We start from the raw sequence: 27,750 nt of genomic DNA on the forward strand, positions 1-27,750 counted from the left end.
TTGTGACTCAGAAGGTGACCTTAGGCACACCACGAAGAAGGACAGACAGGAGTGAAGTTTAAAGATTCTTGAGGAAGAATTTGTGATGGGTTGAGGACATGGAAAGGAAGGGCCCACTGGGAGGGGCATGAGGGAGCTCATACCCATCTACCCACCCATCTATCCACCCATTTACCCACCCATCCACCCATCTACTCACCTGTCCATCCATCCATCCACCCATCTACTCACCTATCAATCATTCAGCTAACATTTCTGAGACCCAAGATGAGTTAGGTGGGGTTACAAAGGTTTCTACCTTTAGGAACTTATGCTCCACTGAAAATATAAGCTAGCCTTACCTACCCCATGCTAGGTCATGCACCCTGGGTCCCCCTCCTTGTTTTTTCTCCTTTGCCCTTTCTTTTCACACAAAAGAGTGAATTTGCTGCTTGTCTGCTTCTCCCACCAGAATGAGGGCTCCTGAGGACAGGGCTTGGTTTAAAGGCTCTATTACTGCAGAGTTTCAGTATCTAGAACAATCCTGGCACATTGGAGGTGCTCAGTACATATTTGTCTGATGAATGAATGAATGAATGAATGAATGAAGAAATGAATGAATATGGTTCAGATCAGGGCTGGATTCAGATGTTTTTTTTTTTAGAGATAGAGAGAGAGAGAGAGAGACCACATGCACAAGCAGGAGAGGAGGAGTGAGAGCCAGAGGGACAGAGAGAGAAAATCTTAAGCAGACTCCACACCCAGCACAGAGCCTGATGTGGAACTTGATCCCAGGACCCTGAGATCATTACCTGGGCTACAACCAAGAGTTGCCCACTTAACCAATTGAGCTACCCAGGAGCCCCTAGATTCAGATCTTTTGAAAGCCCTACTTGCTAAAAGGATTAGGGTGACTTCCTCATATGTAATTTAAAAGATACATACTAAACTGAGTATAAGAAAATCCTTCAGAGTTCTAATTTTCCCCTTGGTGGTTATTTGCTGCTTTCTTGGACATAGGAAATATAGCACACACACACACACACACACACACACACTCCTATTTTCTCTGTGTCCCTGCTCCACTGGCCCCTGAAGCTTGCCTTCTCTTCCTGGTGGGTAGCTCAGCCCCATCATTTTACCTGGGGAGGGCCCCTCTGGTGAGGATTTGGGAGGATCAGAATGGGGGTGTAGTGTGGCCGGGTGGGGGCTCACAGGGGAGCAAAGCTGGTGACCGAGGTAGGGCCAAAGCAAGAGGCTTGGAGCCATATCTAGGTTGAAAGGCAGATGGAGGTGAGCCAGAGAAGGCATCTGAGAACAGGTCCCAGCGGAGGAGGAAAACCTGGGACCAGGGTGACTCACAGGTTACAGGAGGAGAAGGCTCCCGGGAGGGGAAGATGAGGCAATAGTGAAATGTAGCACAGGCTTCCAACAGGATGGGATTTAGAGAAGGAGGCAACTGTGGTTTGCCAAGTGGCCTCTGCTGGTCCAGGGAGCTTGTGGGTCACCACAGTCACTAATGAGCTTCGGGAGGACTCGTGCTGGAGGTGAAGGACAAGATGCAGGATGAAGGGGCCTCGAGGATCTCACATTCTGCAGTCACTCCCTGGTTAGCTTGTTGCCTGGCATACAGCAGGTGCTCAATAGATGCTTAAAAGTTCTCCCACTCTTCCAAGATGCGTTGGTTTATTTGACCCTCCTTTTATTTTTTATTTTATTTTTTAAAGATTTTATTTATTTATTCAGGACACACACACACACACACACACACACAAAGAGAGAGAGAGAGAGAGGCGCAGAGACACAGGCAGAGGGAGAAGCAGGGTCCATGCAGGGAGCCCGATGTGGGACTTGATCCCTAGATTCCAGGATCAGGCCCTGGGCCAAAGGCTGCGTTAAACCACTGAGCCACCCAGGCTGCCCGACCCTCCTTTTATAAATGAGGAGGGCCTGCTAGGGACAGGAGGGGACAGGCCTGGGGCAGAAATTGGGGCAGGGCAGTGACCTGAGGCCCAGATAGTTTGTGGAGCATGGAAAGCAGATATGCTTGCTCTGGCTTAAACCTAGAATCTTCAGATGTTTCCTGCTTGGGATAAGGACCAAAGAACATGTCATTGGACTCGGCAGAGCCAGTGCTTTTCTCAGGCCTTGATATTTGCAGTCATCCTAGGTCTTTTTTAAAGGAAAAGAAAATATGGAATACATTGGAAATCCTCCATATCCTCCATAATGAGGATAACAGCATGTATGAATAGGAAGGTGCAGTACAAGCTGGAGGTCTTGTACAAATGGTCCCGCGGTTTACCAGCTGCCCTGTGCTGCTCCAGGGGGCTCGTGGGTGTGGGTGCCCCCAACTCTTTCCCAGCAAGGTCTCCCCTAGTGTTGCATTGCTGCAGAAACTCAGGAGGATGCTATGGGCAAAAAAAGAGATCCAAGCTGCTATCTCAATGTCTCTGCCTCTAAGAAGTTTGACCCTGGGTGGCCTGAGAAGTGAGCCCATTTATAACGAGACCCCAGAGTCCTAGGAATGTTTGAAGGCCCTCCTCTCTCATCCTTCATTCTCTGAGACGTTTTGTACCAAGTGTCAGCTCTCGGAAAGGCATCCGGCTCTCATGCACAGTAATGTGTGTTGGATAGGATTTTCAGTAAGTCAAAAACAGGACTCTCAAATACAAAGTGAGCAAATGTCAAAGATTTAAATTTATCAGTGAAGGACCCAACAGGATGGTGGGAGGAGGAGGATTCTAGAGGCTGAGTCCAGAAGCTCTGACAGAGGAGAAAGCTGGAACATGATGGCTAGGGAACTATTTCGACTCTGTGAGTTAACAAAAAGTATGCATAGGGGCTCTGCCCACCCCCCACCCCCTCCCACCCCCGCCCCGCAGAGCTCCTGAAATCCTTGCAAACTCCTAAGCAATAAGAGCGCTAGCACCATCTGTCTAGGCGACTCTGGGGGGGCCCCGGGCTGGGGGCTGGTCAGCAAAAAGATCAAGTCAGTATGAGAAGCTTGAAATTCTTGGCTGCCCCCTAGCCCCATTCTTCAGAGAAGAGAGAGGGGCTGGAAATGGAGTTAGCAATCCCTCATGCCTATATGAGGGAGCCTCCAAGACACCCCAATAGCACAGGCTGGTGAATATACCCACACTTGGAGAGCGATGCACGCCAAAGCCATGGAGACAGAAGCTCCAGACCTTGCCCTATGTGCCTCCATTGGGCTGTTCATCAGCATCTTTGTCATATCCTCTAATAAACCAGCAAGTCTAGGTAAGTGTGTCCCTGAGTTCTGTGAGCCACTCCAGCAAATTCCTTGGACTCCAGGAGGGGTCTTTGGAACCCCTGTAGAGGGTTGGCCAGAGCACACATAACAACCTGCTCTCTGAAGTGGTGGGCACAGGGGAGCCTTTGGTGAGGATCAAGCCCTTAGCCTGTGGGATCTGACGCTATCTGGGTAGACCATGTCAGAATGGAGTTGAATTCCTAGACACCCTGCAGGTGTCTGAGAATTGCCTATTGCTGTGGGAAAAACCTCCCCGTGTTTGGTGACCAGAAATATCAGAAGTGAAGTGCTATGACAGTGAGTAAATGAGTCACAGAGCAAACAGACACAGGGCAGGAAGAGCTGCGTTTTCCCTACACAGGAAGGTGGAAAAAAATCTGAAGTTTATCCTAAGTAGGTAGAAAACTCCTTAACATCCTACAGGGCAATGAAATCATACCTTTAAGTCTGTTTCTTTCTTTCTTTCTTTCTTTCTTTCTTTCTTTCTTTCTTTCTTTCTTTTTCTTTCTTTCCTTCCTTCCTTCCTTCCTTCCTTCCTTCCTTCCTTTCTTCCTTCCTCCCTCCATCCCTCACTCTCTTCCTTTGTTTCCTTCTTTTTCTAAAATTTTGTTTATCTGACGGGGCAGGCACAAGCAGGGGGAGCAGCAGAGGGAGAGGGAGAAGCAGGCTTCCCAAGAAGCAGGGAGCCCGACACGGAGCTCTATCCCAGGACCCCAAGATCATGACCTGAGCTGAAGGCAGACACTTCACCGACTGAGCCACCCAGGTGCCCCGGAATACTTTTTTTTCTACCAACAGAAATCTTTTGCATTTCTGTTGGACAAAAATCTACTGGTTAACATATATAATCTTCATAGAGTCTGGGGCCTGGTCGAGATACGTTTCCCCAGAGAAGAAGCAAATCCTTGGATGGGGCAGTTAGACAACAAGCCCATGAAATAATATTCAAATACCCTTTTGCCTTGTTGCCACATTTCAAATTATTTTTCTTAACCTGTCTGAGTCAGGAGTTTGTAAATGGCTTTGGGAGGTTCAAGAATGAAATTATTTACCACGGTTTGCATGCGTGCATTTTTTCTGGGGAAAAGGTTGTAGCTACCAGTAGATTCTCACTAGTGACCCTCCCAGCATAAAAGCCACTGACCCAAGGCGCTAGCTGCCCATCTTCTTCTCCCTCCAAAGGGGGGGGGAATTTCCTTCTTGACACAGAAGTCTTCTGCTAATGCTCTCACTTGGATTTCCAGGCACCTGCTTGCAGGCGCTGTGGGGCAGGGGCGTCAGTCACCTCTTCCCTATATTTGAAGTCCCAGTGTCCAGGCTGGTGCAGTTCCAGCTAGGGACAGTAAAGCTGTCAACTTCCAGGAGTACCCACTGAGCTGTCACCAGCTTTGTGACCAGCACGATGCTCTGGTCCCACTACAAGCTCAGGTCCAGGCCCCAGTGCACACTCTCCAGGCAAGCTGGGCTAGTTTGCGCAGACCTCGGAGATGACCGGGATCTGAAGTCTGAATGGTGGCCCTTGAACTCTTCTGACCTTTTCCATAAAGAGTTCCCAGATTTATTTAAAATAAAACTCTACAGTTCAAGAAGCCCAACTTTTTTATCCATGGCTGGCAAGTAATGCATCGGGTCTTGGCAGTCTGGACTTTGGAATAAACATCTGTTGAAAGAGTGGATGTGCCTCATGCTGATCGCAAGCTCTGGCTGACAATCATATCTGCATTTCTGATTACTAAACCAGGAAATAAGTTATTCATTGACTACATTTTATTGTTTATAAACAAAAGCTTTTATTTTTTTTTTAAAGAGAGAGCACAAGCAGGGGGAGCAGCAGGCAGATGGAGAGGTAGAAGCAGGCTCCTAGTAGGAGGAGGGAGGCTGATGAGGGGCTTGATCCCAGGACCCCGGAGATCATGACCTGAGCCCAAGGCAGACGCTTCACTGACAGAGCCACCCTGGTGCCCCTTAATTTTTAATTTTTGAAATTGAGGCCTACCATGCAGGTAGCAAGAACAGTAAGTGCATAATCTGAGGGATATAGAGCCCTGCATTTTCATATTACTCCACTGAGCCTGACTGTGGCCTCCTTACTCTGTTTCTCAGTCACCCATCACTGCAATTATTATGCACATTTGTTATAGAAATCATACAGCAAGGGCAGCTGGGTGGCTCAGTCAGTTGGGTGTCTGCCCTCAGCTCAGGTAATGATCTCAGGGTCCTGGGATTGAGTCCCATGCCGGACTCCCTGCTTAGTGGAGCCTGCTTCTCCCTCCACCCGTCCCCATACTTGTGCTCTCTCTTTCTACCAAATAAATAAATTAAACAACAAATAAATCATATAACATATAAATATTTTGTGTGTTTGTTTGGTTTTCTTTTATATGATATAAGATCTGTAGGATCCATCCACTTGTGTGTTAGCACTTTATTCTTTTTTTTTTTTTTAAGATTTTATTTATTTATGAGAGACACAGAGAGAGGCAGAGACAAGGCAGAGGGAGAAGCAGGTTCCCTGTAGGGAGCCCGATGTGGGATTTGATCCCGGATCCCAGATGCCCTGAGCTGAAGGCAGACACTCAGCCACTGAACCATTCAGGTGTCCTTTTATTCTTTTTTTGTTGCTCCTTATTGCTCTACTATATGGAGAAATCACAATATATTTATCCATTCTATGTTGATGGCCCCATGGGTTGTTTCTGGATTTTTGTCCATTTGATTGAAGCTTCTTTTTTTTTTTTTTTAAGATTTTATTTATTTACTTAGAGAGAGAGAGAGCACAGAGGGAGAGGGAGAAGCAGACGCCCCACCGAGCAGAGAGCCCAGGGTGGGACTTGATCCCAGGGCCCCGAGATCATGACCTGAGCTGAAGACAGATGCCCAGCCGCTTGAGCCATCCAGGCACCCCTTGAGTGAAACTTCTGCAAACATTCTTGTACCAGATGTCTTTGCACAGACATGTGCTCTTATTTCTCTTCAGTGATACTCAGGAGCAGGATTACTGGGTCATAGGGCAAGCCTATTCAAATAAGAATACCTTTGGTTGTTACTAGGGGTTCCTGTCACTAGCACATGGTCGAGCTGTGTCTGAAACAGTTTGCTTGCACCTGCCTGCATTACCTCATTTTGTCCTTACCAAACTCCAGCGATGCTGGCCGAGCAAATACTATTGCCACCTGACGTGGGACTGCTGTTATTTGCCCACTACTGACAGCAGCTCAAGGTTCAAGTTCAGAGGGTTTCAAAGCACTGGAGAGGAGAGAGAAGCACAGAACTCCGGGATTACAAAATTGTTTCCTATGGGAAGTGAGAGCTAAATTCTAGAAAGTCCCACATGTTTTGGGATCAGAACCTGCTGGGAGCTGCCAGCAACGAATAAGGCTGGCAGGAGAGTGGGACTCAGCCGTGCTCTTGGCAGCCCAAGAGGGCCTAGAAGTTTTTTTTTTTTTTAAGATTTTATTTATTTATTCATGAGAGACACAGAGAGACAGAGAGAGGCAGAGACACAGGCAGAGGGAGAAGCAGGCTCCATGCAGGGAGCCCGAAGTGGGACTTGATCCCAGGTCTCCAGGATCAGGCCCTGGGCTGAAGGCGGCGCTAAAACGCTGAGCCACCCAGGCTGCCCCAGGCCTTACAAGTTTTGTATTACAATTGTTCTGCTATTTTAGGTTGGACAATGGTATTCTTGGTATGTTTTGTGTGTGTGTGTGTGTGTGTGTGTGTGTGTGTGTTAGGGAGATATGTTTTTATTTATTATTATTATTTTTAATTTATTTATTTATTCATGAGAGACATAGAGGCAGAGACACAGGCAGAGGGAGAAGCAGGCTCCCTGCAGGGAGCCCGATGTGGGACTGGATCCTGGATCCTGGGATCACGACCTGAACTGAAGGGCGGCGCCCAACCACTGAGCCATCCAGGTGTCCCACAGGGGGATATGTTTTTAAAAAAAGAACCTTTGTCTTTCAGAAATCTGTACTCAAGAACAGGTAGACAGAACAGTAGGATTTCTGGATTTGCTTTAAAGAAATCCAGAGGCAGTGGCAGGGGTAGACAAAAACAAGCTTGGCCCTCACTTGATAATTGTTGAAACTGTTTTGCTTGGTTATCCGGGACTTTATTGATTTCATTAACTTTTATATGCTTGAATTTTTTCATAAAAAGATATTTTCAGGGCAGCCCGGGTGGCTCAGCGGTTTAGTGCCACCTTCAGTCCAGGGTGTGATCCTGGAGACCCGGGATCGAGTCCCACATTGGGCTCCCTGCATGGAGCCTGCTTCTCCCTCTGCCTGTTTCTGTCTCTCTATCTCTCTCTGTGTCTCTCATGAATAAATAAAGAAAATCTGAAAAAAAAAAAGATATTTTCAGAGTAAAAAAAGGGGGGGGTGTTTCTTAGTGATAATAAAGACAGTACATGCATTTTTTTAAAAAAAGGTTTCTGTATAGCCACAATAGGCAACTGCTATAGTATGTTCCATTCAAACTGGGGAAGAATTGAAAAAAGAACAAAAACAAAAACGGACCTTGAGAAAGATTACTCGAGTTTCTGAGGCTGACTCTGGGATATTTTTGGCTCAAAGAGAACACAGGATTCGACAGGCCCGGAGCTCCCCAGAGGCCTAGTTCCTGGGCTTTTTATTAATAGTGGCTGCTAAGCGGCCCTGGGGAGCTGCAGTCTCGGGGAGCAGAGCACAGGAGGAGAATGAGGCCTCTAGGCTCTGGCTGGAACTGCTGGCGGGCGTGGGCTTCCTTACCGTGGCCCAAGAGCCCAGTCACTGGGGCACAGGTGACTGCAGCGACCTGGTGGCCCCATGGATGGCAGTCCTGCCTTTGCCCCTGCCTCACCCGGCCTGCAAGGTGACACGGGGACCGTGCGCAGGGAGGTGTGTAAGGTCAAGGCCACAGAGCCCTGGGAACATACACAGCGCAGGGCTGATCCCAGAGGGGAGCACCATGGGACTTAAGTGAGGAAGAAAGTGACCTTGGGCTGGGACCTGCTGACCGCCAGCTGTTGTGTTCCAGGGAAAGGAGAGGGAAGAGCATTTGAGACAAGCCTGGAAAGCCTACTTGCCATGATTGTGGAATAGAGGATGCAGGTCTCTACTGGTGTGCCCTGGCCCAGCCCACCTGCTTTGCCAGGCTGCGAAATCTGGAGGGGAGAAGTGGGGGGGGGGTGTCGCAGCCTGGGACCCCTGGTGGGCAAGATGGGAGACAGCAGTGGCGGGAAATCTCTAACTTCTAACTTCAGAGAAATGCAAACTAAAATAAATAGCATTATCTACAGGCTCTCCTTTAGGACTGAGAAACATGAAGAGAGCGGATAGAGACAGACAGCACTGATGGTCTCCTAGAGACAGGACTCCACTCCCATGCCTGGGTAGGAATAGATAGATGTCAGTAAGCTTTTTTGAGGCGGCTCTGCAAGTGACACCAATGTCACCAAAATGTCACAGGTGCCTGCCCTTTGACTCAGTTGCTTCGCTACTAGGGATCTACAGAGAGAAATCAGAGCTCAAAGAGGCACACTCACAGCCAGTGCAGCTTTATTTATACCCGCAACGGTGAAAAGGGGCTCTAAGTGCCCGTGGGGCGGGTTAATCACCGAGACAGAGGAGGTCATCTCTGTATCTCCACAGGGAACCGTCGTCCAAGGGGGAAGCCAAGTGAAAACAAGAGTGTTACAGACAGCACATATCCTGTGACTTCCCTTAAAACAGCCCGGAGAGCGTACACCAACAGTTAACTGTAGTAGCAGCAGTGACGGGGGCGGGAACAAGAGAGAACTTTCATTTTCTCTTCTAAACCTTTCGGTGGTAACCACCAAATAATACAGACAGAAAGATGGAGGCGAGCATGGATTTTTCATTGCCCAAAGAAGTCATTGAGCCTTAGGAGAGCCAGGTCTCTGTTCATAAAACTGGTGCATTTACGGAGCACCTGTTACCTGCAGGACCACCAGCTGGAGGGAAGGGGCGGGGTGGGGTGGGGGGAACCGCTGCGCGCCCTTCCCTGAGCGCCCTGCGGCAGCTGCCGGCGGCCCAGGCTCGGGGGGTCCGCCAGGGAGCCGTTCCCACCCGCGGCCCACGCAAGGGTCTCTGGGTCACTCTGTCCCCACTACCAGCCAGGTCTTTCCTGGCACCTCCACCGCTTTAGGCGCCTGAATAATTAATTTACCAAATCTTACCAAAGCCCCCGAGGGAGGTATTTTTCTCCCGGTTAGATGAGGCGGAAGAGGCTCAGAACGGTCGCGAGCCACGCTGCCTCCGGATCGCCGGAGCTGTCACTCCGGGGACAGTGTCCGATGTGGGGACTTGGGGCGACGGCTCTGGAGTTAGACTTGGCTCCAGCGTCGGGTCCATTTTCTCAGCCATATGGTCATGCGCGAGTTAGTGATCCTTTCTGCAGCCCCGGCCGGGATCAGCTATTTATAGGGGCGCTTTGTGGATTACAGGCGGCAACGGCTGTAGAGGGCTCGCATGAACCCCGCACCCTGCTAAGCACTTTTACGGGCTTGGCCCACAGGAGTCGGCCCATTTTTCAGATGAGAACACAGAATCTCCGGGCTGAGGAATCTGGCCCCGGGCCCCAGGCTGGCAGAGGCGTTGGTGGCGTGCCCCCAGCAGCCTCAGTTTCCTCACCCGACCCGCTCCCCGGGGAGCCGCGGAGGCCCCGCCCCGTCCCGGTCCCGCCCCCCCCGCGCGGTCCCCCACCCTCCGCCCGCCCAGCGCGGGGAGTCTCAGCCCCGCCCGCACCGCAGCCCCGCACGCTCCAGCCAATCGGCGGCGGCCGGCGTCGGGTGCACTCGGCCTCGCCCGCGGCCCTCCAGCCCCCGGCTCTCGCTCGCCGAGCGCTCAGTGCGCCGCCGCCTCCGCCGCCGCCGCCGCCGCCTCCGTTCGCGGACTCGGTAAGGCTGGGCCGAGGCTGCGCCCGCGGAGGGCGCGCGGGCGGGCCTGCGGGCTGCGGCGGGCTCAGGGTGGGGCGCGCGGGGACTGTCGGGGTCCCGACCCAGGCGGGGGCGGGCCCCCCCCCCCCCCGCGGCGCGGAGGGGAAACCCCAGCATCCCCCCACCCGGACGGCGGGTTTCGCTGGGAGCCCGAAACGCGAGCGCGGCAGGGACTCCTCACCTCCCGCCCCGGATCGGATGGGGGGGGCGGGTGTCCGCCGGGGGCCGGTGTGCGCGCGAGTCCCCGGTGCGGGTCTGGTGCGGCCGCGAGAGGGATGCTCAGCCCTCCGGACCTGGCGGGATGCGCCAAGCTCGGGACTAGCAGGGCCACTGGCTTCTTTCCTCGCTCCTCTCACCCTCCTTTCCCAGGAGTGGATTGGGTGTGAGGGTGCGCCCGAGGGTCGGCCCGCCGGCGGGTACAGTGCAGGAGCTGGAGGGATGCTCGGGTGTCTGGATTGGGCTGGATGCCCCCGGCCTGGGGCGACGAGGGGCGCCGGCTCCCACATCCTCTCATCCCACCCTTCTCTTAGGAATGGTTTGGGCGTGGGGGTCCGTCCGAGGGGCGGTGAGGCTGCAGGAGGGATGCTCGGCCTTCTGGACTTGGCTGGGCGCCGTCTACCCGTTCTCGATGCCGCCGCATCCCTTCCCCCATCGGGGTAGACTGGGTCTGGGGGGCCGTCCTGGGGTTCCAGGCGGGAGCTAGAGGGACGCTGGGGCCTCAGGACTCCACGGCGCGCCGTCCACCCCCCCTCCCCGGCTGCCCCCGCATTGCAGCCGTCGGGACACGCCCTTGACGCGGGGCTCCAGGCGCGGTCCCGAGCGTCCGCCGGGAGCCACAGGGGCGCCCGGCCGGGGTCTCCGCCGGCGGACGCCCCCCACCCCCCGGTGAGGCCCTGGGTGCGGGGCAGGTGGGCGCGGAGCGTCCGCCCAAGGTCGCGCCCCCCCGCCGCGCGGGGGTGGGGGAGGGGCGGCACGTGACCGGGTCCGGGCTCCCTGGGCCCGCAAGCCCCGGCCGGCGCTGTCTGGAGCCCCGACGGGTGCAGCCCCTGACCTCCGCTCCCTCAGCGAGGCTACGACCATTTCCTTTCCTTTCGTTTTGCTCGGAAAGGCCGTGGGTCAGCGTCTTTGTTGGCTTTCGTTAAAGCTGGAGGGAACCAAGGTGAGGGCTGACTTTAACACCGAGGGTTAACCATCCCGTATAATTAACCAGGTTCAGTGCAGAACACGCTTAAGCACTCCCCACTCAGGACAAGGCTTTCGGTTCCTCGGTGCTCCCTGGGTTGAATTATTTAAAGGGAGATTGTTGTGGGGGAACTGGTAACTTTGTAAGTAGCCGAATAAAATAAAAATCCATTTAACCTTTTGAGACGTGTATTTTGTTACACCATCCTCTTGCACCGGCGTCGGGTTTCTGGCCATTCCAGATATTCAGGCGTGTTGATTTCCTCCCGAACCTCAAACTAAGGGATTAGAACATGGCTGGACTCCCTGTTTTTTTTTTTTTTTATTTGTGCCAGCGAACAGCACCCCTCCCAGCCCCCCTTTCTCCGAAGTATTTAAGGTGACTCGCGGTGAGTGTGCACGGAGGACGACCTTAATGCAGAGAGATGAGCGCGCTGGTCTTTGAGGAGAAGCAGGGTCTGGTGGGAAGGCACCTGGGGCCATCGCGTCCCTCGGAACTGAACGCAGCCCTCAGACCGAGGGGTTTGGGTGGTTGTGCCTCTGTGTGCCTGGGGGCTCCTCTTCGCCTAGAAACGACCGGTTTCCTTCCGGTGAAGCCTTGCTAGACCCGGCCTCGCACCCTGAACTCCCATCTGTTGGAATCCAACAGAAAAGGGCCACCTTTGGGGGCGCACATACTTTGTTATCAGGGTGGCAGAAACTGGCTTCCTGCACAGGCCAAAATAACCTTTCGAGTTTGTCCCGAAAACAAGTGGCCTAACCCGGAGGCCAAGGGAGTAAACCTGGCGTCTCTGCTGCTGCCGCCCTTGGCCCGACCCTGGACGCGCGGTAACCCCGCGGTCAAGCCTGGGCCTCCGGGGAGTCCCGGGGCCAGGGCCGCGCTGTTGCAACCCGGCCCTTCGTGCCCATTCATAGAAACACTGTTAATTTTTCCTGGGGCGGGAGTCCCTTCCGGGCGCGCTTTGGGCGCGCTGGGGCGCGGGGCTGCGGGGCTGCGGGCCCGCCGTGGGGCGGCACCCGGCGCCCGCAGCCCTTCGGTGCCCTCGGGGTTGGCCACGCAGGGCCGGGCCTTCCCACGGACAGGCGCTGCGTGTCGCGGGGGGCGGGGGGAGGACGGGCTGCGCCGGCGATGCGCGCCAGCTCGCTCCGGAAGGTCTCTCGGAGCCGGGCGGGTGGAACAGGATCTGAGCGCCGGGGACGCGCCAGGCCGGGGGCGGGGCTCGGGTTAACCTTTCCCCTACTTTTCGCAGCCGTCACGTGACGCCCGCGGTGGGGGCGGGGCGGGGCGCGGCGGCCGCAGCTGCCCGCGGTGCCCTCGAGGACGCGTTCCAGGCGAGCAATTAAGGACGCACCGGAGCTCGGAGGGCGGTGGGGAGGTGGGAGGCGGAAACGCGCGCCCGCTGCGGCCCGGGGCTGCCGCTGCCCTTTGATCCGGTGCAGTTTTTCCTTTGTTGGGGAAAAGGTTTAGTCATTCTGCGTGGTTCTTACCGGCAGGCCGGAGTGCCGCCGCCGCCGCCGCTGCTGGTGCTGCTGCTGCTGGTGCTGCTGCTGCTGCTGCTGGTGCTCCTGGAAGCCTCAACTTCACTTCCGGAAGAATTGGTGCTGTTAAGGTTAAAATAAAATTGGCATGTTTAGAGTGCGTTTCACAGATTCTCTGCTGGCTTTAATGGGGCCTCTTTTTTTTCTCCCCAAATGGCTTGAGCCACTCCTGAGCAGCTCTTGCCAGCACTGTTCTGTTTGAAAGATAAGTAAGAACAAGCGCAGGCTCCAGAATGAAGGCGGTGCTCAGGGGACCCAACGATGCGCAGAGTTGGCCTCCGCGCCCAGGTCCCCCCCGCTCCGGGGACCACCCTCACAGTGCCTTGGGTGCCTGTAGAAATAGTCTAGGCTGCACAGGGCGATTAAAAAAAAAAAAAAAAAAGAAAGGAAAAAAGATCTGTTAACACAAGTAAAGAATATGTTCTTTTTGTTGATTTCTGACGTTTATGCTGCTTTTTGTGAACTTCACCTTTTACCCAGCGCAAATATGGGTGGACCTTGGGTTCCCAGCAGGCCCTGGGTGGAAGCCAACTGACCTTTTTGGGGTAAGGTGATCCTGAGCCTCAGTTCTCTAGAATGTCCACCGTTACTTTCCTGTCATGTGGGTTGTTTTTCTGCCTGTCTGTTTTTGGAAGTTAATGATTGAAATTTTGCTGCTGCCTTAGGCTTGCCTCTCTCAGTGTACAGTATATTTGCCACCGTGGAAGGCTGGGAGATTGCACAAGATTATCAACTAGTTGTTGGACACCAGGTAATTCAGGTAAAAAAAGAAAGGACTCCATACCACCAGTGCGGTGGGTTCACCACCCACCTGTCCCCGGAACCTGAGTGTTCTAGATTCTTTCTGACCATCCCTGAGTGCCACCTGCTACCTTTGCTTCCCACGTGGCTCTTAAACTTGCCTTCCTGCTCATTCCTGTGAACCAAAGTGGCCTTTCAGATATTAATCCAGTGAAGAACATTTGAGATCCGTTCTCCCCTGGATTGCTGCACTTTTCTGATGCGGTGGGGTCCTTAGGGGCTGTGAAAGTCTGTGCCAGGGAAGCAAGCAGCAGACAGAGGAAGCTGTTATGTTCTTCCACCTGCCCGGTGCCTTTGTTTTGCCTTGTGACTGTGCTCAGGGATTTCTGGATGGGAGACCTGCAAGCTCCATACTTCCCACATCAAGGGAGGGACCAGTGACCTCCTCTTCCCACCAGTCTACTGGCCTCCTCCTGAGTCCCGAGGAGGCTGTTGATCCCCAGCGCACCCTTGTCTGGTCACCTCTTTGTTTCCATGCCCTGGTGAGAAATACGGCTCCATGCAGATGGGACTCGTCCAGTTTCTGAGGAGTCAAGTTCTAAGGGTTAATTCCTTCTCTTTAGAAGCCCTGGCACCTCCTCCCACCGCCCCAGTAAAAAGTAATACGTGTTTAGGTTAAAAGCAAACACAAAATAACCTTGCCTTTAAGAAGTTTTCTTAGGTTGTAACTCTGACTTTACATTTTATGAAAGTCTTCCTCATTTATGAGATAACGCATCTGTCACTAATTTTCCTAAATGTCAACTCGTCTACCGCCCTTAAAAAGATTTAACGTGAAGAGTTTTGATTTCTTTTTATTTTTTCAAAAACACTCTGTTGTACAATGGGGGGTTAAGGTTAGGGTACGATAAGGTGTACTAGAAATGAATCAGCAGTGCTCCTGCAAGCTGAATACCAGAGTGAGGTATCCGATGCTGGCAGGGCATGCGGGGAACGGGGAGAGGCAGGAGAGGGGTCTAGGAAAGAAGGAGAGGGCAGATACACGTGGAAACCCACGTTCCTGGAGCATGGGACCATAGTTCGGAAGGTACAGTGTGTTCCTACATACTGTGGTGTCAGGCCTATTACTTGATGTGAGGGGGGCATATTCTGCATACTTGATGTGCCAGGAAACGATGTTAGGATAAGGCAGTGACATTTGTTCAAGGCCTCCCTCTCTGTCTCCTTGTCTCCCTGTCTCCTACGCGCGCGCGCGCGCACACACACACACACACACACACACACACACACGGCTAAGTGGTAGAGCTGGAGTTCGAATCCAGATCTCTGTTCTCCAAACCTTGTGCCCCGTCTGTCTCCCTGTCCCAGGCTGCTTCCCAGACCCCTGTGTAGGCAGTGTTGGGTGTTAGCATTGCCCCCACCCCACCCCCCTGGATATGACACTGAATCAGCCTTATATGTGTTTCTGGATTTCCAGTTCCTCATCTGTAAAATGGTGCCTCTGACACCTGTTGATTTGTCTCATGAGTGGGGAGGATCCAGTAAGAGGCCAGATGTGAAAATAGTTTCAAGGGTATGAAGCAGGCATGGGTTTTAGCAAATAATACCATAGCCTCAGGCATGTTTTACGGATAGGACCATCCTCTCCAGGCCCTGAGCTGGAACTGGGGCTTGGCAAGGTCAGTGGCATCTCTGGGTGCAAGAGTGACGAGCATGCGAGGGAAAGCCACCTTGCCCTTGGTGTCAGGAACATTTGTGGGAACGATATCTTGCTCTGAGGAGAGGTTCAGGGATCTCTTTTGGGTGGAGGCATGCTTCTTCCAGCAGTGGGGCTGCCATCAGCATGGCTGGTGACGCAGGTGCTTATGGATCTGCATCTGGAGGAAAACATTTGAGCAGAGCACAGATGATTGGGGCCTGGTGAGGCATTTTGTATTTTCTTCATAAAAACATGACTCTCGGTGACCTTTCCCGAATTCTTTTCTCTTGCGTGGATCATATTTCTTTGTATTTTTCTGATTGGCCATTATTTACTAGAGTGGGCACGATATCAGGTGTACATTTGAATTTGCTTTATTTTTATGCTAGCTCCGTGGGCAGAAGTTGGGTTTTTCCGGAGCCATAAAGCAAACTATAATGATTGAGAATTCCCTCTATAATCTGCCTTGACTCAGCAGCCTTACCCCATAAACGTGAATGGTGCCCCGTGAAAGACCGTGCTGCAGGCTCTGCCCACAGTGTCTCCCCTGGAGAGTTTTTCCAGGGTTGGAGGCCCGAGCATCCTCTCTGGTGAGGAATACGGCCTGTGCTGTTGGAGACCCTGCCTGGTGTTCGTGTGACTGCTAAGCCGTTGCTTCCTGTGGGTAACCTTTCCTCAAAGGATTCCCAACACAGCTGTTGACCCGCTAGATGAGATGGACCGCCCTTTGCCGGATTTTAATAGCAGGCTGAGCCCACTCCTGTGCGCGCGTGAATTGTGCAATTCAGTGGAGAGGCTGGTGCCTGTGAATAATTTTAGCGTTGGCACCAATCGTGTTTGTAGTTACTGTAGTTTTATTGCTGACTGCAATCACATCGTTTCGGTTACAACAGGATGACCTAATTTTATATTTGTGTAGCTTTAGGAATCTTACGTGGAACTTTTAATGGAGTACCTACCACTTAACTTGGGAGGTAGGCACGTGGTGTTTGGACTTGGACGTGGGTCTGCTGGCTGTGACCTTGGGCAGGTGTCTTGGCACCTGCACGTTGATCTGCCCCTTGGTAAATTCTGTGCCCCTTCCCTGGGTTCTCCTGGGAATCAGATGGGTAACACGGGTGAGATGCGGGTCATGTTGTCCAGTAGCCACAGTTTGGTAGAAGGAATATTTTTGTGTCTTCATTGTTAAAAGCACAGGAAAGAACCTGCTGCATTTGTCTGTCTGCCTACCTACCTTCCTCTCTCCTTATCTGTTGGTTTTAAGGTTAGGTTGAAAGACCTCTGACAGCAACTAATTACATATTTTGGATATCACAGGGCAGGTTTTACTGTTTGTTTATTACGGAGGTGATTTCCATATCTGAATTTTCCCCAGGCTGTTTTGGAAGCCGGCTAAGCACTTTGCATTGTGCTGACCTTTTACCTCCTTTCCTTAGCCAGCTGCCTGCCCCAGAATCCGGGAGGATGGGGATGGCACTCAGCCAGCTTCTCCTGAAGGGTAAGGGGACTAGCTTAGGGATGGCTGATGTTATGATTGCTGGCCGCTGACCTTGTGTGAACAAATTATGGTGAGGAAGAGTTGATGGAGGAGGAGGACAAAGCAGGCACATTTGAAAAATGAACTACAGAACAATTTTTTTGTCCAAAGATGTGGTGAGTGGCATTGGGCAGTTATCAAAATTAAAGTAGTCTTACTGAAACTAAAATACGTGTTACGTCAGCCCCCGCCCCCAGCATTCACTTGGCATTAAGTGTTAGAGAGCTGTCTGTCTGTGGTCCTCAATGGATTCAGAGTAGAACAAGGATTTGTGTCCTGGAGACACTCCTCACTTCTGTTGGGAGATTAAATGAAAGATTTTTAAAAGTTTTTAAAAAGATTTTTATTTATCAGAGAGAGAGGGAGGGAGCGTGCACATGTGAGATGGAGAGGCTGACTCCCCGCTGAGCATAGCCTGAGTCAGGGATTCGATCCCAGGACCCCGATATCGATCCCAGGACCCCGATATCGTGACCTGAGCAGAAGGCAGATGCTTAACCAACTGAGTCACCCAGACGCCCCTAAATGAAAGATTTACAGATGAAAGTCACCTTCCAGCCTGTGTGGGGAGAATCACCACCTGAAACCTGGTGGAACTCCGTTCTCTGGGAATGTGGGGTTGAAGGCAGCCTGCAGAAGGGGAGTTTGAAGCTAAGTGTGAAGCCAGAAGATGGGAATGGAGAGAGAGCAAAGGCATCCCAGCTGTGAGTTGGAGTTAGCAGGCTCTCCTGGCCAAGGCCCAAGTGGGGGTCTGGCTTGGGAAGCTGTAGGAACAGCCGCATAATAGACCAGTGATGTGAATTTATAAAAATTGCCATAAATAGGTCGTTGCTCTCAACTCGGATCTTGGTGTCTTCCCGAGAGCAGATTAACGTAAGATGCTTAAGTTCTCTGGTGCAGACCTTGTGGACTCTCTCTCCAGTAGTGGGCTTCAGGATTTTTAAAGTAGCACGGTCACATGGTTCCCATGCTCAGCCTGGGGGTGCAGCGCCCAGGTGTGTTCCAGGCCAGGAGGTTCATGCAAGCTCACGTCAGCTGGGGCTCCCAGGTGGGCACTCTCCACCAGAGGCGGCCAGAGGTGGTTTCTGCAGTGCCAGGAAAAATAAGCAGGTCCACAGCCCCACAGCATGCCAAGCCACATAGACCGAGGGGGCTTTCTTTCTATCTTCAGCACTTTGGGTAAATTTCTTCACGTCTCAAGTGCCTCAAGTGGCCACTTCCTGGTTTACCCCTGAACTGGTCTGGCAGGTGCACAGCAAGAGGTGGCCTGACATCAAAAATAGTCCCCAAGGGGCCTTCCCCCTAGCACAACCAGGGCTTCTGGGGGAGGAGCAGCCAGCCTGTGTTCCCAGAGGGTGCTTCTGCTGTCACTCTGTTCCCTCCTGCTCAGATTTCTTGTCAGAGGACTTCCGGTGGAGATGATTCGAGGGAACAAATGAGTGACCCAAAGGGGAGTAAAGCTCTGTTTTATGCTTTTGTGGTTTCTTTGCAGCCTCTCCCTCTCCCTCGTCTTTTCTGCTTTTCTGTCTTTTCTGCTTTTCTCGCCGGTACCGGTGTTTTCTCTGGCCATGTGAGAACTCGGAGTGCAGGTGTGCATCCTGCTGAGCAGGAGGTGGATCCCAGCAGTCATGCCCTGTAAACTTTGTTCCCTCTTTCCACCCAGGTAGATAGGTGCTCAGGTGAGGATGGTATGGTGGCGGTGGTGGTGAGGGGCAGCATATCTTTCCAGACTATCAGGTTCTGGTGCTTGCACCCAGGACAGGGGTGAGGTGCAGCATGAGGACACTCCAGCCTGTGTGCGTGCCTGGGCCTGGCAGGCAGTGGTGGTGTTAGGGAGGGAGAAGCGGGGAGGGTGTGTGGAAGGTGACGGGATGAATTTGTGGTTGACCGGCTTTGGTGTCAGTGGAGGTGCATGAAATGGTGAGTTGTGTGTGCAGGGAGAGGTTAGAGCCCCAGGCAGGGTCCTGCGGGGAGCTGAGTCCTGGGGTGCAGAGGGGCTGGAAGAGGAACCAGTGGCCCCCAGCTCAGAATCCTGAGAATCCCTGAGAGGGGCAAGTGGCAGGAGCAGAGAGATTGTGGGAAGGTGTCCGTGCCCGGTCACCTTGTCCAGGAGGATGAGGACAGTGAGTGAGGCCGGCCCATGGACACTAACAGTTTAGTTGTATGTCATAGATGGGACACTGCAGAGCCCAGTGACAGCCCCCAAGGGGCAGGGAGGGAGGTATGGCCTGCCCTCGCCAGGGCCACTGTGCTGTGGCCTTCACTGTTATGCTGGAAGGTTGGTTGGAGGGATAGAGAAGAGGCTGTCGATCGTAAGTGGCCTGCATCCACACGCAGGCCTGGCCTGCCAACTGGCCCAGGGCCCTTCCTCTTCCAAGGTGTTGGGGTTTCCAGCTGCGCTGACAGAATGACAGGACAGCCTTGCCTGGCCAGGGACTCCCGGGAGGCCAACCCGGGAACGGAGAGCTCAGAGACTGGGCAGTGTCACATGGACACAGCAGGTTCATCGGTACTATTCCAGACTTAACCTGTGTGTGCAGCATCGTATGATTTAAAACTTTTAGAACAGAAGACAGCCTTGCCGTGTAGTACAGTGACGTTCACTGGGGCTCTTTTGAGGTCCCCTGATTCATAATTGTCCATGAATTAATTCATGGCTTGTCTCCTTCCCCTGGGCAGGTTGCCTCTTTCCAGCCTCCGGCGTGGTTGGCCTCCAGCCTTTGGGAAGTGACGGTAGCTGTGCCTATATCAGTTACTCCGGCTGTCCTTCTGGGGAGACGGGGAGGCAGGGCAGGCGGGCAGGCTTCACCCACACCCACCTGGGTGAAAGGTGAGGGTGTGCCCCGTGTCCGGTGCAGAGCGAGCAGTTCCTGCCAGGGTGCAGTAGGTCAGGGGTGCTGGGATCCCACAGACAGTCTTTGTTGTTGTTGTTCTAGGTGTAGTTGGGTGGGTCGGTAGATATTCTTATGTTGTGGACACAGTGGAATGCAGGCTTGTGGGCAGACTGCAGCCCTGGAAACAGACCCCTCCTTATTTGACTTTGTCTCCGTGCCTGGTTAAGGGGCCCAGCCATGGCTCTGTTGAGGCTGGCTCGTGGCTCGTGGGGTTCAGGGGTGAGGTGTCCCCAGAAGGCAGACACACTGATGAGCTCACAAAGGGCCTGGGAGCTTTGAAAGTTCATTCCTGAGGGTCAGATGTAGTGCTGAGCTACAGTGGACAGGTATTTTATTTTGTTAGATACGTTTTAAGAAATTATGATTTTTTTATTTGAGAGAGAGCGCGCGCACAAGTAGGGGAGCTGCAGGCAGAGGGAAAGGGAGAAGCAGACTCTGCTGAGCAGGGAGCCCAATGTGGGGCTCGATCCCAGGACCCTGAGATCATGACCAGAGCCAAAGGCAGGTGCTTCACGGACTGAGCCACCCAGGCACCCTATTTGAAGAAATTATTAAGAGAGAACCACAAACATACAGGAGAAAAGAGCCCAGCATAGCAGACCCCGATAATGGCCACTGCCCGACTTCACCAGTTCCCACCGGTGGCCAGCTCCTACCTCTGTTCCTCTGTGTGCTCCACCCCCAGGGATCTTGAAGCAGACCCTAGACTTGACGAAAGATGAAATTGCATTGATAAGTATTTCAGCATGTGTCGGTAAAAGATAGTAGCTCGTTTAAAACATAACCACACTATCCTACGCCACCTAAAAATATTTAACAGTAATTCCTTGATGCTATGAGCTGACAGTTGTTTGGAGGAGGAGTCCTCATTGAGTGGGACACTGATGGCCCTGCCCACCTGCCTTACCTGTTTGGGAGAGAAGGTTTAGGCACATAAAGGTTGAATAGATGACACTTGAGTTTCAGGAGGCTCGAGAGGCTGCATTTTAAAAATAGCAGTTTTAGGGGCACCTGGGTAGCTCAGTGGTTGAGTGTCTGCCTTTGGCTCAGGGCATGATCCCGGGGTCCTGGGATCGAGTCCTGTATCAGGCTCCCCTTGAGAAGTCTGCTTCTCCCTCTGCCTGTGTCTCTGCCTCTCTCTGTGTGTCTCATGAATAAATAAAGTCTAAAATAAAATAAAATGCATTAAAATAATAAAGTAAATAAAATAAGTAAAATAAAATAAAATAAAATTAAATTAAATTAAAAACCGCTTTATTGCGGTATGACTTCGCACACTGTCCCTATGCCCACCCAGAGCATGCACTTCAGTGGGTTGAATCCATTCACACACAGGGGCACCCAGCACCATCCCTCCCCTCGGCCATCCACCCCACTCAGTGCTCATGTGTACCCCAGCCCCAGGCAAACACTTCTCCCTTCTGGCTCTGTAGATTTGCCTGTTCTGGACACTTGACGTAAATGGAGGTGTACAGTATGTGGCTTTTTGAGTCTGGCTGCTTCCTTCCTATAGTAGGATATCCTCAAGGTTCATGAGTGTGGTAGCGTGTGTCAGGAGCTTCACTCCTTTTTAATAGTAAAGAACATTCTGTTGGTTGGATAGGCCACATTTTCTCTACCCATTCATCAGTGGAAGGACATTTGGGCTGTTTCTGTTTTGTTTTTGTTTTTGTTGTTATTTGAGTAATGGTGTTATGAACCTCTGAGTACAGGATGTTGGGTGGACACGTGTTCGGTTCTCTGGCATGGACACCGGGGCGTGGAAGTGCGGGGCTGTGTACTAACACCGTGTTTTGAGAAACCACCAGACTGGTGTCCATAGCAGCTGCACTGTTGTGCATCCCCACCGGCAGCACATGGAGGTTCTGGATTCTCCACCGCCTTGCCAGCCCTTGTTACCCTCCATCCTTTGGATTCTAGCCATCCTGGTGGGTGTACAGTGGCATTTGGCCTCAGTGTTGATTGGCATTTCCCCGACAGTGATAGGAGGTAGCATTGAAAGCATATATTGTTTTTCTTTTTCTTTTTTTTAATATTTTATTTATTTATTCATGAGAGACACACAGAGAGGCAGAGACACAGGCAGAGGGAAAGCAGGCTCCATGCAGGGAGCCCAACGTGGGACTTGATCCCGGGTCTCCAGGATCATGCCCTGGGCTGAAGATGGCGCTAAACCGCTGAGCCACCTGGGCTGCCCCTTCTTCTTCTTCTTCTTCTTCTTTTTTTTTTTAAACCCAGGCTCCGTGCCGAGCATGGAGCTGGGCATGGAGCTTGCACTCAGGACCCTGAGATCAAGACCTGAGCTGAGAGCGAGGCAGACGCCTAACCGTTGACGGAACCACCCAGGTGCCCCTGTGATTGTAAATGTTTTTAAACACGAGTCTGTGGATGCCAGGACAGAGGGTGGGATTTTCACTTACTAGATTTGCACAGGGAGTTCTTCAAACCTTTGTCGCTTGGTTCTGCAGATACTGTCTCGCCTGCCTCCCTGACAGAGGTCAGACCCCTGAGCAAACATTGGACCCACACCTTCAGATAGAATTGACTGCAGACGCTATGTTTAGGTCCCATCTCCTGCCATTAATAATCCCTCACATTTGTATAAAGCCCTGGAAAGAGCTTATAAATCGTCCCAAGGATGGCCAGTCCGTAAGTTTGTTTGCCATGCTTCACTCTCTGCAGAATGATCTCTGTGACACCTGCCTCCTGCCACATGTGTAGCCTGCAGTCTTTGTGGGGAGGGGTTAAGAGGCGGCCTTGAGGCGCTAGCAGAATCCTTGAGCCACCTGGATAGCTTTTTGAGAATGGGATTCAGAGCTGTTGAGGTGCCCTCTTCAACATCCTGCATTATCTGCAGGAGCCCTTTGCTTGGAGATCTTGCTGCTTTCAGACATGGGATCTGTTTTTTCAGAATCGGCCAGGCTAGGGAGCTTGGCTCCATGCCTGCTGAATAACACGTAGATAACCATGAACACTTTGCAGGCTGCTTTAAGCTAGGGTGATTCCCAATGGATTGAGTTTTGCCGACTTGCTCTTTGCCTCCATGATCATCAAAGCAGGTTGTGTGCTGACTCTTCCCAGGTGTGCCCAGGTATGCCTGTCCCAGCCTCTCCCTTTGCCCCTAGCCACATCACATGTGGTAAGTCCACACACCACTCCTCTGCTCCCACCCCCGACCTGTCGTCCCCAGGCAGAGACTCTCCTGTGTCAGGCAGTGGCTCTTCTGAGCCAGTGATCAAGCCTGAAGCCCCAGGGTGCCTCTGAAGCCTGTCTGGCTGAGCGGGTTGTCCTCCTCACCCCCACTCATGCCACTTTGGGCCACTGTCTCCTGGAAGACTGACTGCCTCTACTTCTTACTGGTCTCACGCCCTGCCCTGCCCCCATCCATACTGCAGCCAGAGTGGTCTTCTGTCTGTTAAAGACTTATTCATTTGAGAGAGCATGTGAGCGAGCATGAATGGGAGATGCAGAGGGAGAGGGAGAGAGAGAATCTCAAGCAGACTTCCCACTGAGTGCAGAGCCATACATAGAGCCTCATCTTGCCACCCTGATACCTTAACCTGAGCCAAAACCAAGAGTTGGATGCTTCCTCAACTGAGCCACCCAGGTGCCCCCAGAGGGGACTTGAGACAGAAACAGTAACTTAAAGCCCCTGGATGCTCTTCCTTCACCCTTAGCATAAAACCCAGCCGCCTCCCCTGGCTGCCTGTGGGTCATCCTCTCTGACCATAGCTGCCTGCCCTTGACACCAGCCACCCTGTCCTTGACCTGCCCTTGACCTCTGCCCAGAGTCCTGTTTTACCTTTGGGCCTGAAAGGCTTGCCCTCCAGCTGATCCTTCTGGGCTTCCATGTCATCTAGGAGGTCACCTCTTGGACCCTCTCTACTTTTTGGCCTCCCTATGGGAGCTCTAGAGGGGCAGGAGGAGGACTTTACTGCCAATGTCTCCATCCTCCCCGTGGCTGGCATGTGGGAGGCAGTCAACAAACGCTTGCTGAAGGAGCAAATAAATGCAGGCCGCATGCCTCTCTGGGCCTGTAATGGAACCATTTGTTCCAATTAGCCGAAGACTAATAAGCTAGTTTGGCTTTTGTAACTGGGCATCTTTGAAAGCATGACACCTGTTTATATTGGTAGGTCCTCCTCCCACTCAGTAGGCTTCAGAAGGTAAAAACAGGAGAAATTGTGATAAGAAAACATATAATTTTGGGTTTTCATTATAGTTCTTGGTAGCTTTTCCCCCTTCTGTTAGCTTCCTTTTTATTGTGGGGCATCCGGTATAGAGCTTAGGAAGAAGAAGCATGGTCCCGGGGCTCCAGGAGGTAGCAGAGGGGCTGGCTGTGCCGGAGGGAGCCGTGAGGTGCATCCTGAGTCCTCAAGGAAGAAGACAGGAACCAGGAGGAAGGAAGCCAGAATAGACCTGGCTCTGAAGGAGCCACACGTGTTGAAAGGAAACACACTTTTATTGGTTGGGGCAGGGCAGCTAGCCTGAGCAGAGACACCCATAGACACCCACTTCAGAGGATTCTCTGTGTCTCCTTTTCATGGAGTCTTCAGTGGTGCCTGAGCTGGTCTCTCAAGACAGCAGCCACACGCACCCCCCAGAGTCCAGTGCTCCTGCCTGGACACAAGGGGTTCAGGGCCATCAGGGACTCATCTGTGGACTCTCTGGGTTTCTTCTGTGCCAGACTCCAGGCGGTTGGTGGGTGGCAGTGAGATTGGCAGGTGGCTAAAGGGCTGCCAACTCTGCCAACTTCCTGGGTCAGTTGGGTGTGGCCTGGAGGCCTGATGGTAGGAGTGGGGGTGACTTCCACTCCTGGACTCCACCGGCCACCCTGGGCCTCTGAGCAGAGGGGACGGTGGGCTGGGTAGTGCTGGACAGGTCGGAGAGGGGCCAGTGGCCCCTGGAATTGGGTCTATTAATGGAATATGAAGTTTGTTAGATGGCTGGGAAAGACTCAATTCAGAACACATCCCAGGTCCAGGTAAGGGGCTCTCTAATACCTGGGTAAAATGCTGGTTGTGTCACACTGTCCCTTCCTCCTAGGAGATTGCTGAAGATGGCGGAAGCTCACCAAGCCGTGGCCTTCCAGTTCACTGTCACCCCAGACGGTATCGACCTGCGGCTGAGCCATGAAGCTCTTAAGCAAATCTATCTGTCTGGACTGCATTCCTGGAAGAAGAAGTTCATCAGATTCAAGGTTTGTGGATCCTTGTTTAAATCTATGTGGTGCTCACGCTAGCACCTGAGAATGCGTCTAGGTGCTGGTGCAGGATGGGTGTGTCAGTGCTGACGGGCACGGGGTTGGTACTTCATCGGGACTTATGAAACACTTCCACATGTACTGGCTCACTGAGTTCTTTTATTTCTATTTATTTCTTTATTTTAAAGATTGTATTTATTTACTCATGAGAGACACACAGAGAGGCAGAGACATAGGCATAGGGAGAAGCAGGTTCCACGTGGGGAGTCCAGTGCGGGACTTGATCCCAGGACCCTGGAATCACAACCTGAGCCGAAGACAGACATTCAACCACTGAGTCACCCAGGTGTCCCAGGCTCACTGAATTCTTGAAGAAATTCTGTAAGGCAGGCAGGCTGGTTTGGCACCCTGTAGGCAGGTGAGGCAGTTGTTCAGGGAAGCAGAGTAATCCACGTCTCTGAGTTCAGAACTCTTTACACCTTGGAGAAGAAGGATCGTTTCCAGCTATACGAATCGCAGTGAGTTTATCTAACAGATGCCTCGCTGATAAGACAGTCAGATGTTGAAATATATGCATGTAAATTCAAATAGAGTTAACTTCACATGTTCTCAATTCTGTTTACCTGAAAGACTGGAAATTTATTCACTTTTTTAAAAGATATTTTATTTATTTGAGAGAGAGCATGTGCATGAGCAGGGGGAGGGGCAGAGGGAGAAGCAGACTCCCTGCTGAGCAGGGGGCCTGACTCCAGGGTTCCATCCCAGGACCCCAGGACTGTGACCCAAGCCAAAGGCAGACGCCCAACTGACTGAGCCACCTGGGCTTTTTTTTATTCAAGCACAAGTCTCGTTTTCCACTTAATCATAATTTATTTTGAAAATCATAGGAGGAATAAGATGCATGTTTGGAAAGAATTCAAATGAGATGACAATTCATCAAGTTACCTGCCGCAGGGAATGAGGAAAACTCATAACCGTTTATTTATTTTCCAGTTTCCTTTTCAGAGGGTGTAGCTCAGACTAGCGCTGTTGAGAAGGCCAAGGAGCCAGAGTAGGTGAGAGCAGTGACTCAGAAGGGCGACAGGCCCCCTGGGAACCGGCCTGGCTAGGCAGGTGCTGCCCTGGGTGGGGGTGGGGGTGGGGGTGGGGGTCCCCGCCTGCACACGGACCCTGGCAGCTCCCGCGGTGGAGCAGGCGCCACCTACAGGGGGAAGCGCGCACTGCCACCTGACCTTCCCGAGAGCAACACCTTTTACCGCCAAATCCAGGGAAAGAGAGACTTGGGTGCAGAGCTGTGGCCATGTGTCCTTGCGCCCCAGGGGAAGTGTTCTTTGGTTTCAAAGACCTTGTAGTACTGCTGGCAAGACCAGTGGATAGGAAGAGAGAGGATCAATAGTGCATGGCTGCACCTGACTGCATGGTTACAGAGGACCATGTGGCTTGGAGCTGGAGGGGCTGCAGGGGGAGGCTGGGGTGAGTGGGAGACCTCTTATCTGGACCCTTCTTGCCTTGGTTTTAATGTAACGTAATACATGTATGTGTCTTCACCTTATTTTATTTTATTTTTTTATTTATTTATGATAGTCACAGAGAGAGAGAGAGGCAGAGACACAGGCAGAGGGAGAAGCAGGCTCCACGCACCGGGAGCCTGATGTGGGATTTGATCCCGGGTCTCCAGGATCGCGCCCTGGGCCAAAGGCAGGCGCCAAACCGCTGCGCCACCCAGGGATCCCTGTGTCTTCACCTTAAAAGAACGTTTACTTCAGAGAACACCAGGAGAAACCCCCACTTTGTTTAAAATCTCTTTCTCGGGGCACCTGGGTGGCTCAGTGGTTGAATGTCTGCCTTCGGCTCAGGTTGTGATCCCGGGTTGAGTCCCACATCGGGTTCCCTCTCAGGGAGTCTGCTTCTCTCTCTCTGCCTATGTCTCCCTGCCTCTCCTTCTGTAACTCTCCTGAATAAATATATAAAACCTTAAAAAAAAATCTTTCTCTTAGACCTCTAGACAATAGGAAATCTATGGGAATAACATGGAGGGATGCAAGTAGCTTCTAAAATAATTCAGAAGAGCTTTGAGAGTTTTTAAGTCCATTTTCTTGGTCAAATCAATCTCTTATTAAGAAGGCTTTAGCAAGAATTTTTTTTTTTAATTTAGTTTAGTAGTTTCGAAACAAACACCAAAATAAAGAAAATAAGGAGGGCAGCCCCGGTGGCACAGTGGTTTAGCGCCGCCTGCAGCCTGGGGTGTGATCCAGTCCCACATCGGGCTTTCTGCATGGAGCCTGCTTCTCCCTCTGCCTGTGTCTCTGCCTCTCTCTTCGCTCTCTCTGAATAAATAAATAAATCTTAAAAAAAAAAAAAAGAATAAGGAGGCACAATGCTTACCTGGGTTCCAGAATTTTATTTCATAATGTGCTTTCTTTTTCTACTTTTTTTGTGGTTTTCAGGGTGGGGAAGTAGGAAGGTTTGGCTGAAGGATCATATCATAGCAAATTCTCAGCCTGGAGTGAGGTCTCCTGAAAATATTTGGGGGTCAACATGATTCAAGAGCCTCATGATTCAAGAGCAACAGGAGGGGTGGTTTTGGAGCTGGTCTTGGGGCATCCCCAAGGTGTAGCAGGTTGGGAGAGAGGACTTCATGGTTGGTTCAGTTATGAGTCAGTCTAGGTAGAGCTCGGGAATCAGTGTTAATAAACTAGTGCCTCGGGTGATTCTGATGTTCTGGGGTCACTCTCAGAGGAATCTGCTTCGGGGAGGGA

General features: G+C 52.1%; 1 protein-coding gene across 5 annotated transcripts in view; it reads left to right on the forward strand.

Moving 5' to 3' along the window:
* The first annotated feature begins 10,029 nt into the window (after positions 1–10,029).
* The window catches only part of CPT1A (carnitine palmitoyltransferase 1A), a 56,948-nt gene continuing 39,227 nt past the window's right edge, over positions 10,030–27,750 (forward strand). The window contains exons 1-4 of one of the 5 annotated variants that reach the window (XM_055310092.1): positions 10,043–10,157; positions 12,873–12,988; positions 13,583–13,677; positions 24,835–24,988. In XM_055310092.1, coding sequence (XP_055166067.1) covers positions 24,848–24,988 — 141 coding nt within the window. In that variant the 5' untranslated portion in view covers positions 10,043–10,157; positions 12,873–12,988; positions 13,583–13,677; positions 24,835–24,847. Of the gene's footprint in view, positions 10,158–12,872; positions 12,989–13,326; positions 13,678–24,834; positions 24,989–27,750 lie in introns of those variants that run through there. The other 4 variants (XM_055310102.1, XM_055310111.1, XM_055310081.1 and 1 more) reach the window with 4 other exon arrangements.

Source organism: Nyctereutes procyonoides, unplaced genomic scaffold (assembly GCF_905146905.1).
Source record: "Nyctereutes procyonoides isolate TBG_1078 unplaced genomic scaffold, NYPRO_anot_genome, whole genome shotgun sequence".
Classification (NCBI taxonomy): domain Eukaryota; kingdom Metazoa; phylum Chordata; class Mammalia; order Carnivora; family Canidae; genus Nyctereutes; species Nyctereutes procyonoides.